This window comes from Condylostylus longicornis, unplaced genomic scaffold (assembly GCF_029603195.1).
Source record: "Condylostylus longicornis isolate FDR11 unplaced genomic scaffold, ASM2960319v2 ptg000038l, whole genome shotgun sequence".
NCBI classification, from domain to species: Eukaryota; Metazoa; Arthropoda; class Insecta; order Diptera; family Dolichopodidae; genus Condylostylus; species Condylostylus longicornis.
In genome coordinates this window covers 5,499,152-5,515,145 of record NW_026578007.1, presented here as the reverse complement: position 1 = coordinate 5,515,145, position 15,994 = coordinate 5,499,152, and the positions used below count along the sequence as shown (strand labels likewise).

Genomic DNA, 15,994 nt, shown 5'->3' with positions numbered 1-15,994 from the left:
TCACGCTAAACAAAAAATTTAATAAAAATATGGTCGCTACAACAGAAATCAAAAAAATTATGACAATACTTTGTCTTATGCGGGAATGTATTCTAAATATCTAAACCAAATTCAGTAATCATGGCTTCTGTAAGAACTCTTCATTTTGTTTTCATTATACAAATACATGGTACTGAAATTGTGCCACTTTTAAATCTTATAGACTTTTGGTTTGAAGCACAAATATTATGACACTGCAAGCTAATTCAGCTGCTTGTTCGAATTTTATTGCAGTTATAAGTTTAATAACAAGTTTATAAATTATTTGTCTTAACCTTATAACGTTATTAGTATTTTAGGCTTACGCTACAACAGTTTTATGGAGTATACTTTATTCTTAGCGAATGTCAATATCGATATTTCTCGAGATTAATGATAATTTTTACTCAAGAAGCAACCAGAGCACTCTTTATCCAAATTTCCGGCAATATTATAAAATCAATACAAAAGTATTTTCATACTTAATTATATATATGTATATTCATGTGCTAGTTTTGTTTAAGTTCATGTGTTAATAATTTAGCAAGAATAAAGAAAAAGTGTGAATTTGTTTGTCCGTATTAATCTATTTTTAGCAATTTCAATTGATTCTGAGAGAAAATTTCAAAAAACGAAGATGATCTTTTGTTTTTTTTTATATTAAATTATCATTTGATTATGCGCCGGTACTCTATTGTTGGGTCAAGTCAACTTAATGGTTTTCTTATCTGTGCTTCTTTTTGTATTTCTGTTATATACTTGTTAACTAGCGATCTGTAGCCGATATTAAGCGAAAATCCTTTTTTAAAATCACACTACTTGTGTTTTTTTTTTTGTTCTCATGTTTCATGTTATTTTTAAGGATAAGAGTTGAAAAAGAAGAAAAAAAAAAAAGGTTCATTGTTAAATAAAATTTTGTAATATTTTTTTTTTTTGTTTTCGATTTTCTACTTCTTGGATAATTCCTTTATTTTTTTTTTCTTTCATTTTTAAAAAATTTTGTAAAGGAAAGAAAAACTTTTTTCTTTTATTTTTACAAGAATTAAAACAAAATTTAAAAGGGCGTCTTCTGTACCGATTTGTAATCTTAAAAATGTAAAATAAAAATTTTTATTTATGTACAATTGTTGTCTTTTACTTTCGAATTCTGATTATGGTTGTTATAACAAAAAAAAAATGTATAAAATAAAATCCTTTACAAAAAAAAAAATGTCCTGATTATGTTGCCAATAAGATTAAAATTTTTTTTTATTGTATTTCTTTTTTTTGTCGGTACCTTTTAATTTCCGTTTTTATTCTTTTCCATCCTTAGATCATTCCTTCATCTTTTTGATTTCAAATACTTCAATTTATGATAAATTTGTATAGAATTGTATACTGAAAATTTTCTATTTTTCTTGAAAAAAAACATTAAAATTTTTCAAGGGGTTCATTAAAAGACAGCAAAAAGAAAAAACTAAAACAAAATGTTAGAGATATTTTAGCATATATAGAAGTAAAATGGAAGAATTGTTTCATGTTGTTTTGATTTGCAATAGAGATTACCTTTTGCATAATGACGCTTATTCATGTGTATAAAATATCTAAAATGGTTTCCACTTTTACAACAGTAAATTTTATTGCTAAAGTTGTTATTTTCGAAAGAATTCAAAATATTTTACAACACTTTAGAGGATGAATTGACTACCCACTCCTGTAAAAAATTATTTCAACATTTTTAATTGTAATGCAAACTCAAAATATTCAAATTTCGAACAGTGTTAGCTAGTACAAGTATGTAAGTATCAAAAGTAAAGTTCACAGAATTTTAAACAAAAAAATTTAATTTACTTTGAACATTAAATTTATTTAATCGAATAGATTTTTATATGAAATTTTGTAATTGGTTACATTTCTTTGAACGATCATGTAGGTTTCTTTCATCGAATAATACGAATTCATTAATACGAATAGAGCAGTCATTTGAATCTTTATTTCAAATCGAATTTTTATCCATCTCCACTCGGAATATTCTCAATATTTAAAATAACTATTTTTTTAAGAGTAAAATGTAACGAGTAAAGTGTAATGGGTATTGATCAGGGAAGTAACGAGTACTCATGAATGCCACAAAGTAACTGGAATTCACACTCCTATAGGTAATTAATTTTTAAATAAAATTCAAACGATCTTTATTTATTTGAAAAGCAAATTTTTTCTTATAATCGCGCAGATTACAAAAGTTAAATTAGAAATGTTTTTCAAATGACCAATGAGGTAATTGGCGCGAGCTGCTTGAAATTTTCGCAGAAACTTAACTGTTAAAAGCACACTCAGTGTATTAGTGTTTTGAAGAAATGAATTTATTCTAAGTCTAAGTCTAAATTTAGAAGTCTAAGAATTGGTAAAAATTCAAAGAACAAAAATTCAGATTGTTAATTTTTTGATAGAGCAAGTTTCTCATCTTTGAAAAGCAGAAATCAATGTGAAGAATATAATTATAGATATTGAGATGGTCTTGATTGAGTTTATATTTTAAAATTTTGAATTAAAGAAAAAATTTAGGGAAATTGTTGGGAATTAAAGAACAATTTAGTGGTCAAACACAATTAAAACTAAAAGTAAATGATTATTTTTTTTAAAGATTTAATCGTATTCATATTTATAAACATTTATGCAAATATTTAGAGTTTTTAGCATAAAAGGAGAAACGCTTATCTTATGATTTCCATAATCACTTATAGCAAGTCATGAGTTCAGAAATTATTATTAATATTATTTTGAAAAAGTATTGTTAATTATTTAAAAAAAATAATACTAAATATTATTCTAAGAGGGAATAGTTATTAGGGAGTGAATATCAAAGAGTTCGTCCTTTACGTGCCCTTATGTACTGTACTTTTTAAAATAATAGGATTTTAAGCTTTTCTTGTAAAAAAAAATGAAAAGATATTAAGAATCTTAATTAAATTTCTTCAATAATCAATCTTAAAAAAATTAAAAAAATTCCATTTGTATTGATTTTATCCTTTCAAGTAAAATTTTATCCATTGTTTATCCTTTTAAGTAAAATATTTGTTATCATTATAAGTTTTTGTAACAAAAACAAAATTTACTTCAAATACTGAAAATTTCTCTTAAAAAAAAATTCTTGGCCGGCATCCCATTAAAATATTCACTTTCATGTACATACAAAATCAAAATGCAGTAAAAGGTCATAATAAAATATACATACATTGTACATATATTTTGTAAAATAATAAACTATAAAACCGGTAGGTATTATTACCTTTGACATATACCATTTACTTATGGTCGGATCTAATAATTTTTACATGGATTACAATATTATTTTAGTTTTAAACAAAAAAAACCTTAAATGCTATTAGAAAATAAGTACCTAAGTAAGTACATTACATGTATATATAACATATTTTGTAAATATATATTACATAGAGGTATAATAATATATAAATGCAATTTACCTTTATCTTGTGCCGTTAATAATGATGATGATAAAGTTTGTTTTAATTTACCAAAAGTACCACTACTCCCACCTCCTCCTCCGCCAGTATCTGATGCTTGATTTTGTTGTGCTGTTTGTGCTTCATCCGTTGCAACCATCTACAAAATGAAAAAAGAATATATTCATTTAGAAAGTAAAATAATCGAAAAATACAATATTAAAAAAAAATTGCAGGAACTTGGTTTTAATTAGGTATAGAAAAAAAAATAAAAATATTCAATGGAAATTTTGCATTTTTCTTTAATTTCATCATATTCCAATTGCATTTAATAGACCGGAAAACTATTTCTTACAGAACTATTTAATTTGGATTTGAACAAAGTACAAAACAGACTATAAGTACTGTACCGAATTCAAATTCTATTATACTGAATATTTAAGGAATAAATTCAGGATGTGTGCTGCAGCTAACGAAGGTAATTATCAATTAGTTACAGTTGTGTTAAAAAAAAAATTCAAAATTAGTTCACTGTAAATTTTTTCCCATAAAGACAAAATGGTTTGTTATACTTTTTTTTTACTAAGTTCTTATAGTTTTAATTGGTAAATTGAGAATAATATTCTTATAGTTTTAACCAGAATTCTGTTTTGGATTAATGGGTATTAAAGTCAGTTTTTATGCCAAAAGAAAATTAAATAATTAAACAATTATATTACAAATTTGAGTTCATTTTGAAATTGGAATAGATTGAAATAGAATTGAAAGGTGACCACACTTAGCTACAGAAGTAAAAGCATTAAACGATAAATTTGAAATAAAATTAACTGAAGTAGAAGTTTAGTAAAAGTTATGGTAAATTTTATTTCATTCTATTCCATTTTGCAGAAAGTATACATCCTGCGATTTTTTTTGACCAATTCAAAGTAACTGGAAGTGTATATTGAATTGATAACAATTGAACAAAAAATTGAAGTGTATATTGACACATAACTCAATCTTTAAATTTGCTAAATTACAAAACATTTAACTGAGAGAAAAATTCAACAATAATCCTTGATTCTTCAGCAGAGATCAACCCGCAGTGGCTGGCAGTTTAAGTTTTAAGTTTTGGGGCAGTTACTTCATAAACCCCAAAATTTTGTATAAAATTATAAAAATATTTTGATTAACATCATAGCTTTGTATTAAGTTGAAGAAATACTTTTCTTTTCAGAGAAAACCCCTTGGGATATGCAATTTTTTGTTATTGCTTGTTAATTTCACACTTTTAGCTTTTCAATTTACAAACAATTCTCATGTAGATTATGTCGCTGCATTAATGTTTTCTGTATAATCCCACATCCCACAAGCAGTTATATTATCTACCAATTGATACCACTCATTTACAGTTTCTTGCATTCACGTACCGCAAATGGCATTTTGCAGAAGAGTATTTTATTTTTTTTGCCTCTTTAATTTCACTCCTTCAATGAAGAATAATGTTATATGCAATGAAGATTAAATAGCAGAAAATTGAATGCGTTTATGTAATTATATTATTGTTCTTACTAGCTTGCAATACTAAATAATTTAAATTTTATAAAAATTTGAAAAAAAAATATTGTTCGTCTTCTTCTTTCCAGCATTATAGGGCTATAATATTTTGAGAAGATATATTTCTCGTTAATATACAATTATTGCACAGTCTGCCTCGCTCATTTATTTAATTTTAATAAATCAAATTGTAGATAAGAATGGATTTAAGAATACAAACAAAAATCCTAATTAAATAGTTGAAAAATTCATGAATTTATTAAAATTTTTAATAAAAATGCTGATAATTTGTACGAAATACGAAAAATTAAAAGGATTTTAATTAGTTCCTCTGCGAGCCTCATCTAAACTAAACAAAAAACTAAAATATTTTTTAAGGATTAATAGAGCAGAACGTGGAAAAATCAGAAAATTTTAATCCATCGAAATAAATTCCAAATTTTTTTATAAAAAATATTTTTTAATACAGCTACCTTGAATAAGAATGTTATCTATTGTCTATGTGTTTGACGAGTGAAATGAAAATGTTTGTTAATTTTTTTCTTCTAGTTCTTCAGCTCTAAATCCACAAAAAAATTATTATGTTTTATTCTATGCTCTTATTTTATAACTTTATTATACACAAAAAAAAAACTCAAATTCAAGCAACTATAATAATTGTAAAAAATCAATATTTTTGGCATGTAAACGAAAGAGGATGCAAGGCAAGGAATGGGAAAATTTAGCAACAAGTTTTTAAATTGAATTTTTAGTTTTATTTTATCCTTTAAGGATTTTACTTTTCATTACAAATATTTTTTCCTATGGGGTAGAAAGAAAATCCGAAAATGCAGTTTATTAGATTTTTATTAGAGATAAAGTATAAGAACAACAAAAAATAAAGGAAAAACTAAAAAAAACATTTGATATTTTTCTTTAATAAAAATTTTTTTTTTTGAAACTCAAAAATTGGAGAAAAAGCAAACAAGTGAAAAAAAAGAAAAGAATATTTGGTTGAAATCTGGTACAGATAAAGTTTTTTAGTAAATTTTTAATTTTTGGTTATGGTTATTGTGAATTTCATCTATGTTTTTATAAAAAACAAGAAAATTATTTTACAACATGTAGACGTGCAATTTTCAAAACAAAAGTAAATTTTTATATCCGCACGAACGTACTTGTATGTTCGAAGGACATAATAAATTTGGCCTTACCATATGTAATAGAAAGAAATAATAGTTTGAGATATAGACATAAGTGTATGCTTTTGATTAACGGAGAATTTTGAATCGATTTAATCATGAACCTTCGATAGTAGCAGTCTTATTATAACTCATGAGCTTTTATTATCATGAGCTCTCATCATAACTGCCATAGAACTTCAAAAGTTATTTGGTTAGATCTCAGAAGTTATAGAATCTTCAGTATTGAAATTTCATACAAGAAAATATTATTATTATTACTCTTACTTAATACTATAATTAATAAAACTAGTTAAAGTTTTGCATTAACGAATATGGTAATGTGACTATTATTTTTATATAAAATTTCTTTGAGATAGTGTGAATGTATGTAGTAACAGCCATATATGTATAAAACCACTCTACATATAAACATCTAAGAGTATGTGTGAAACAGTGTGATAATTAACATACACCACTTAAAATTCGTACGTGTACCACAAAGTTGATACGGTCAACCCTGCTTATTCTCAACTTGTTATGTGTTTAACATTACTTGTAAAATTTCAAATCATTTTTTTTAGATTTTCTTCAGAGTAAATGTATGTAATTTGTCGAACAATTTATTCAAAATGAGATCCACAGAATGAATAAGAATTCTAATGTGATTGTTTTTTCGAAATCTTGATATTTAAGAATTAAGTATGTTGTACACTAATTACTTCATTCTAAGAATGCCAGATATTGGATACTAAACTCTTTTGAGGATATTTTTTGGGACCCATATTCCAATATGCTTTACTTCATATTCTTAGTTTTTTATAATTTTGTTATAAATTACGATTTACGATTTTCAGGGAAAACCCCTTGATATATGCAATTTTTTTATAATTACTTGTTAATTTCATATATTTAGCTTTTTATCAATCTGCAAAGAATTTTGATGTAGATTACGTCGCTGCTTCATTTTCTTTCCATAATCCCACATATCACAAGCAAAACAGCATCTCTGGTACAATTAACAAAATAATATCGTAATTTAAAATTTTTTGGTTAGTGATACTATCTAAATTTTTAACAACGTTGATTGCCGGTATAGGAGATTTCTTTTCTTGTATGTTTAAATTTCATTTGAGATTGTTGGTTTCATTGCTATAAATCGAAATACTATACAAAATTGTATCTTCGAAGGACCCGTTTTTAGTTCCTTTGGTCGAAACAAACTTGAGAATACTGAAATAAGCTTTTTTTGTCCCATTAAAAGCTAAAATATTCTTTACTTTTCGAACACATAGTTCGAAGTGGCTTTAGAATTATGAAGTCTATGAAATTACAAGTTTTAATTACTTGAAAATATTTGTTTTGCAATATTCTACATTAAAAAAATGTTTTTATAAGTAAAATTTCAGAATTACAATATTCTAGTAAAATTTTAACGTCATTTATTTTAATTTTTCAATATATTTAACCAATAATCTAATAAACTTCTAAGTAAATCTTTCTTTAAATATAAAATCTAAAAATAGCCAACACTTTATTTCAATATTTTCGTATATCCACTAAATTTTTATTATATCTAATATCCATTATTAAATGATTTTCACTAAAACCACCAATATTTTCTCCTCTACGAGTAGTAAGAAAATCAAATAAAATCAATTTTTTCAATACTAAAATTCCGCAACAAAAAAAAAACGAAAAGAATCAGTAAAGAAAAAAAGAAAATTTTATTCAATAGTTTTTGATGAAATGTTTTCGACCTCCTCTTTCTTGACTCCTTCAAATCTAATATTGTTATATTATAGTTTCTGTATATTTGTATATTGTTTTCTTTAGAATAAATGAGAACCATATGTGCTTCATAATAATTTGTTTTCTTTTTGCACTTTTGATAAATTTTCACTTCCTGACTTGATTTTTTCGTCCTTTTGATCCCTTTATGGTTATAATATGCCATAAATTTTTATGACTTTTCGTAGAACAGTTTTTTGTTTTTACTTCTTTTACTTTTTGTTAGTTTTATTTGGTTATTATCATATTACTTTGGTTATTATTGGTAGTAACATCATTTGCTAATAGAATTTTTATAATTTAAGCAAAAAAAAAACAAAAAAAAAAGAAAGAAAATTCATTATTATAATAATAAAGTTTGTAACTTATATTTTCCAGTTAATCAAGTCGAAAAATAGAGAAATAGAGAAAAAATTTTGAGAAAACCATAAATGAAATTTAAGTTCGTTTCATACATCTATTCTGTTTATTCGATGTAAAAATTTTTACACGCATGAGAGCTCATCGCGCTCAAACAGTTGAAAATTTGTTTAAAATGTGCTTTTCATTCATTTATTTTTCTCGGCAACTTGTTGTAGAAATAAATTGAGACGAACATTTGGTATACGTATTTTTATTAATAAGTTATGGTACTCTTTCTTACTCCGCTTGGCGGCGAATTAAGATGCTCTTACACATTTCATATTAAAATAAAATTTCTGTCATTTATCCGAAAGTATACTAGAAAAAATAGTTTTTACTTGTTATACACATAATTTGTTTTAATGATGTATTAAATTGCTATATTCAGTGAACGTTAATAAATCCAGCAAGTTGTCATTAATTATTGAATTAATATCCAGTTGGGCAATATTTATTCATTTTAACGTGATAATCTAATATTTTCAATACCAAGCTGTTATAAGTACATTGAGAAGAAACATTATTTTGCCTCAATTTTGTTTTGAGTTTTTGTATTTCAAATTCTTCTTGATTTGTATTAATTTTCTAAATAAACACCCTATGTATTTACAAAACAAATAAACATAAAAAATTTGTTGTAAGGAAAAAAAAAGAACCTATTGATTTTCGAGAATGGTAATTTTGTCTATATTTGAAAAATCCATTTTCAAATATTGTGAATATTTTATAAGGTTTTTATGATTTTAGCTTGGAAAAGAGGAAAGAAATAATTTTCTTAAATGTTTGGTCTTATAACATAAGAATCTGTTATGTAATAATGTTTTAAAAAATTATTTGTAATGTTTATTAACGTTTGTAATACATAAAATTCTATTGATGTTATTATGGCTTGATACTATAGTTTTACAAGATACGAAAAGGGGGGGGGGGGGGTGGGGCGGATATACTTGTTTTTTAGCTACAGCCTATTGAAAAAAAAAATACCACATTTTTTGTGCATATAAATAATTGCTTATAACTTCGGAATCATACGATATATTAGAGAAATAATCGAAAACTTGTTTTACAGGTGATTGATTACTCTTTATTTCGGTCTTTCAATTAATTTGATTTGAGTCATAGTTTTCGAGAGCCTATTAACACCCTGTATGATACGGTACTTTACGGCATAACATCATCGAATTTGTAAGACAAATTTAATATGATTATCTGGATTTTTTAAATCATCATTAGCATTTTTATGAATTATTATTAATTAATGTATAAGAAACAATAATTAGAACTAAGGAAATCTTAGAATTAAAATGAAACGATAGAAGGGCTTCATTTTAATTCAAATATTTGACTTTGAATCATAAATCATTATGAATTACTGAAAATATTCTCTTACTTTCGAAATAAATTTCTTACTTTAACATTCTGAGAATAGCTTTATAATCCCAAAAATAATAAGTTAAAATTAAATTAGTTCCATTTGTTTTTTTTAAATTTTTCTAACATTTTCGTACCCTAAATCGAAATTTCAAGTGTATTTTTCAAGTATATAGAATCGAGTGATCCTATAATTTTGGAAAACAACTATATTACGTTGAATGAAATTTTTCCTTATTTTTATTTTAAATGAAACTACGAGTATTTATGCATATTATGTGTGTATGTATATAGGCTGGTTCGTCTGGTAAAAATAAAAGGTTTTTACTTACCGAAATTTTAATCAAAATTAGTTTTGTTATTTTTCTGCTTAGATTTTTTTTTAACATTTTGTTTTTATGCTTTATTTTATTGGATGGACGCAAGAAATTTAAGTTCAATAAAAACAAAAAAATTTTTTTCTAAATTTAGGAACTCGTACAAGGAAAATGTGAAAATTATTTTGTATATCAAAGTTTTTTTTTTGTTTTTACTTAAACTTTTAAGTACGTAAGCGTTTGCTGTGTTTGAATTTAAAATTAAAATTTTTTCATTATTAAAATACATTTTAAAATGCGTTAATTTAATTTGTTTAAAAAAATTTTATTTATGATAGCTGGGTTTGAAGTTTTCGAGAAGCATAATACATTTTCTATGGAGAATGTCCTGAAAAAGAATTATTGCTGATAGTGGGTGTTTCTCTTGTTATTTTGTTAAGAATTGTGGCCTATGGTTTTTCTATTTAAATGCCTAAATGAATTTTGTGCGTCCGAAAGTTGCCTTAATTTGATTTTTATTTGCCGTCGAAAATAAAACGCGTCATTAAATACCTAACTTGGTGGAAAAATTTTTATTTTAGTATCGATAATTGTTTGTTTTTATTTCGAGATTTTATAGAAATTATTTAATCAAAATTGAATGTTTTGGCTTCAAATGATCATAGTATGTTTATTCTTTAGGGTTTAGTTGATATTATATCGTAGATTTTAGTATATTACGGTATAAGGGATATGAAATTAAACAGTAGAATACACAGTTATACAGTAGATATCCAGATATAGAGTAGAAGATACAACCCATAAGCTACGACACTTATTGTGTTTTCAGAGAATTTAACTTGGTTTATCAGTATCTCCACAACTTTTTGTGGTAATAACGCAAAGCAGAAAGGTTAAAATCTTTCCATTAAGATTTCTGTTCGCTTATAAAATTTAAATCTTCAGGAATAACTGGGCTCCAAACAGAGTGGAATGATAGATGAATGAACGAACGGACAGAATGAAATTAACATAAAAAATTTGGTTCAAAATATGATAATGTTTAGAACAAGGTTAAATATTTCCAGTGATAATTAAATTTAATTATTTTGTTTCATGTTTTTTTCAATTTGAAATAACTTTTCATTGAAAATCATTAAAAATTTCGCTCAGACACAGATTGTATTTTAAATTATTTCAGTAAACACTTGTATTTTCACTTAAAATTTAATTATTAAATATGATTTCTGAGTTCAGATTACATAGCAAGGATTAAAACAAATATTTGTTGGTAAACAAGTATTTTCTTACAACTTAAAGCTAAATTTGTTCATTTAATATTATTTGCATTTCTTTTAATTAGATTATTACTAATGGAAGAACTAATTTAAGCTTCTTTTTTAAAAAAGAATGATTTCTAATAGTTTTTACAAGAATTTTTCAGAAATATAGAATATTTTGGGCAGAAACCTAAGCATAGAGTGATTAAAATTTGGAATTAAAATGATATGGAAATTCCTAAAGAACAACATAATTTTTTAAACTGAGACAGAATGCGTATATTAATGGTTTATGGTTAAAAATATTTTTAAAAATTTGAAGCCTGCAACAAATACTTAAAACAGAATGAAAAGTACACAAAACATTCAGAAAACACAATCACGAAATTATAAAAACTCATTGTCCCTTTAACAGTTTTGAACATTATTTAAAACTTTTCACTTGAATTTTGATTTTATTAACATTTCTTTATATAAATAAATAGAATGACTGACTGTATTGTTATAAATAATGATGAAAAGGACTTTTCTAATATTTACGCTTTATATAAAGATTTAAAAATATTTTCATATCAATTTTTTCTTTCCGCCTACTGATTTTATATACTCTGATTTCTACTACTTTTCTAAATGAAAGCTAATGAAAAATCTAAAAATAAACTTGATGAAAATTCCGTCCTGATAATTTTTTCTAAGAAAATTAAATTTTTGGGTAGGTGGTTTTATTTTTGTATAATGTAATATGTGTGTCTATGTATGTGTAATGTATATATATTATTTGAATAGCCAAGCCACAATAAAATTGATTAAAATTTTTGAGAAATTACTATCTTATGCTTTCATGTTGTTCTCATTTATTTGTACTATACCCTATATCGAATTTATTTTGGTAAAATGCTTATTTCAGTTTATATTTTTAAGTATTGCATATTTTACTTTTATTATGAAATTGGACTAGCTTAAATTACTTAACATATTCATTCATCTAATAAATTTAGTAAGAAAAAACTTACACTATATACCTAAGATGAAATATTTTTGCTAATAATTGTGAATTCTATGAACCACAATTTCAGCAAATTCGGTTTTCACAATTTATTCGGTTATGCCTAATTAGATTATATGTTGCAAATTATTTGATTGAGAGTTATAAACAATTTCATGCACAATTACTGTTGTGAAGCCTATTTTTTCGAATACGAACTTCGCACAAGAGGATTTTTACATCTACAATACCTCGTCCATAGCAACAATCCGATCTAAATCAATTTCCTGTATCAATGTTTGGTTTCTTATAAAATATACAAGATTCATTCGTTTCTTATGTAATATATAAATTTTACGCCTCCCTAATTTAAACGTGCAGTCTGTTTGAATTGTTTTGAAGGTTTATTTCTTCTGATATATTTTGCCATGTTCAAAATATTCCTCTGCACTATCTTTGATTTAAATATTTTCAAACATGAATTAATATTGATTGACATTCATATTTTGTTGTCAAGTGTGATATTCACATTTCAATAGAATGCTAACAGAATTAAGGTGTCATTTATGTAAGTCATGACTTTTACATGAAAAATTCATAGCTCTTCTAAATTAAAAAAATATCCACTTAAGAGTATAAATCATTGTATTTAATAGTGTTGATAAGACTCTATGTGGCAAGCAATAACTGGTTAACTTTTATTTATTATGATTTTCTTATTAAAGAATCTTATGTTATTTGTCAAGATAGTGTTAATTTAATAATTTGTAAAACTAGTCCAACTGGCTTACCCTTAGTTTTACAAAAGCATGATAGAGGTCTCGATCGCTTCACTCTTTTATCAGTCGTTATAATATATCAACACCTTAGAGTATGTTGCCAATCTAGACCTAGGATTCAATAGTTTTCTCTTTATTTGCTTTCTTATTCTATTCTTTTCTTCTTTACATGTTCTTTTAATCTGAGCTTGAAATTCAAAGTTATAATTTCTATGTCAGTTTTATGACCAATTTTAGTTTTGTGAAATTTACAGTAAAAGTGCCTAATTTTATCAGGAGTTTCTTTGAATTTTATTATTAAATGCTGGTTTTATACTATTATTAAATGAGTTATTAACAATGAAGTTTATATGCTTGTATTGTGTTTTTTATTACGGTTTTTTTTATAACGTTTTTAAGGATTAAAAGTTAGACAATAAAATCAGTGTAATTTAATTTAAAAGTTAATTTTTATTTTATTTCTGTTTGAATTGTTCTTAATATTTTTAATAAAGGAAAAAGCTGTATCTAATGGTTTTTTTAAGAAAATTTGAAAAATTATACTAAATTTTTGTTTTTTTGATATTTATTTTTATTGAAAATTGTGGTTTTTCGAAAAATAATATCAAAAACAAAAAAAAAATTAAAATCCTTTTAATCTCTTTACTTTGCACACTCATACTTTTTTTTTGTGAGTGATTGGATGCTTCTGTTTTTGTTATTCTTTAAACTTCAATTTAATTTTGTTTTGTGCGTATATGCGTGTGTTTTAAGAGAAGTGTTATGCCTCCCTGTAGGTTGTTTTTTTCTAATATAGTTGATGGACACTGAAATTTTTGTTTAATTTTCGTAAAAAACAAATCAAATAATTGAATGGTTCAATAAAAAGGATATAGAATAAAGAAAACTTTTCAAATATTTTGATTTTACTTTTTTATAAGCTTTAACTAATAAAAAAATTTAGATGAAAGAAAAGTATAATGACTGTACAAGTATGTGTGTAGTTTGAGAAAAATTTCGATTTAATTATGATTGATAACATACATATTATGTACGCATGTCCTTAAACAAGCACTAATATGGCAGTGTGTTTTAAATTTTTCATTTAATTAATCTTAAATCAAGACGACATAGTTTTCAATAAATATATTTTAAGATGGTCTAAGTTGTATACTCCGTTACGTTCTTTTGCAACTAAAATTTTTGACACATAGTTCGCGCGAAGGAATAATCCGAACTATAATCGCTTGGTACAAATGTGAACAATTTTGTTTTAGTTGAATTAATAGCGGTAATAGAAAGTTTCGTTTATTCCACCTCTGAATTATTTATGAAAATTTTTCTAATATTTATTTTAACTTCATAAAGGAATCAGGATACATATTAAAAAATTAAAATTCTTCAATTTTAAAAACTTGTTAATTTGAATAATATGGGTTAAATTTCAAATATTCTCAGTTTATATTCGATTCTTTAATAGGTCAATTGAAAATTCACAATAATAATTTTGTAGTAATATTATGTTCTGCTTAACTTAATCAATAAATATATCGCTTCTGATTTATCGTATGAATAATTCAGAACATGATAAATGCATCTGGTTTATATTCGATGAAAGAGTCCAACAATAATTTTAAAATTTTTGAAATATGAATCCTAAATTCGAAATATAACACATCCTAAATGTATGCAATAACATTTTGGAATTTCAATGAAAACAATTTAAATAGCTAGTGAATTGCTTTTTAAATAATGGGCTATCACTTGTGAAGAAGCGAAAACTGCTACTTTGCACACTACGAGTTTGATTCAAATGTATTAATGTAGATTTTTATGTGGTAATCTAAAATTTTGTGTATCTATTATGGACTTTCTAGCTATAAAAAAAAATAAATTCATTTTGGTAACGAAATAATACAATCAAATGCATTCATTATGTTCGCATTATGAAGAATTTAAAACTGCTGTACTGTATAATATCCTTCAGAAAATTATCCTATAAATATGCAAATATTTTATGAAGAATAAGGTTGCTAAGAATGATAGACTAATATTATTATAGCACTTAATTTTCAATTACATTACGATATTATCTATTTCTTGAACAATGAATGAAAATTATTTTAACAACTATATTAAAATTATGTTAAAATGGTTTACAAGATATTCAAATGAAAAGAATTCGTATATTTGGTTATTCAGTATCCTAATCTTTTATACTATTATTATTATTCATGTTTTATCTTGATCTGTGCTTTCTTATGCATTCATTCAAAAATTCACAATAGATTTTATTTTCTTGAGAGATTTTTAAATATATTTTTATAAAAGATTTAAGATTCCTATATCGTAAATGTAATCTTATATAAGTATGCAATAATGAATATTTTTGGCAATTTTGTAGATTTTCTTTGTATTCTGATAACATGAATAATATAGTCAATAAAGGGAAGATAGAGAATTCTCTTCTTTTTGTCCCAAAAATTTTTAAAGGAATTTAAAATCTTCAATTCTTTTGAATTTTTGAAAGATATTTTGAGTGAAATTTCGTTACTTGTACTAAATGTAATTGTTTACTCATTCAATACTGAAAATTTTAAAAATAATTTAATATTGAATAGACCAATAGAGTACAATAGTTTGAAACGGATATTGGATAGAATTCGAAGGTTTGATTTTAAAAGTGTGCATCTACTTTCATTAGATTTGAGTAATATTTTCCGGTTCTGTAATTAAGAATATTATTTATTTTACATATTGTTATTTCATATTTCAAAAATAATGGCCTATTGAAAGAAAGAAATGGTTCTTCTGAGCAGGCAGTTCTAACTTAATACAAGATTGTATGTTTAATAAGAACTGCTGAGACATTTCAGAAATTTCAAGCAACATCGCATTTTGTAGAAGAACCAAATATTTTTGTATGTAAAAATATTTTTATATATTTTAATTTT

The 15,994-nt window shown here is 24.6% G+C and overlaps 1 protein-coding gene across 2 annotated transcripts in view; it reads right to left on the bottom strand.

Annotated features, from left to right (window-relative positions):
• LOC129608970 (regulating synaptic membrane exocytosis protein 2) overlaps positions 1 to 15,994 on the bottom strand; it is a 166,979-nt gene that overhangs the window by 112,645 nt on the left and 38,340 nt on the right. For both annotated transcript variants that reach the window (XM_055520777.1, XM_055520778.1), the window contains exon 2: positions 3,483 to 3,621. In XM_055520777.1, the coding sequence (XP_055376752.1) occupies positions 3,483 to 3,621 (139 nt within the window). The remainder of the gene's footprint in view (positions 1 to 3,482; positions 3,622 to 15,994) is intronic.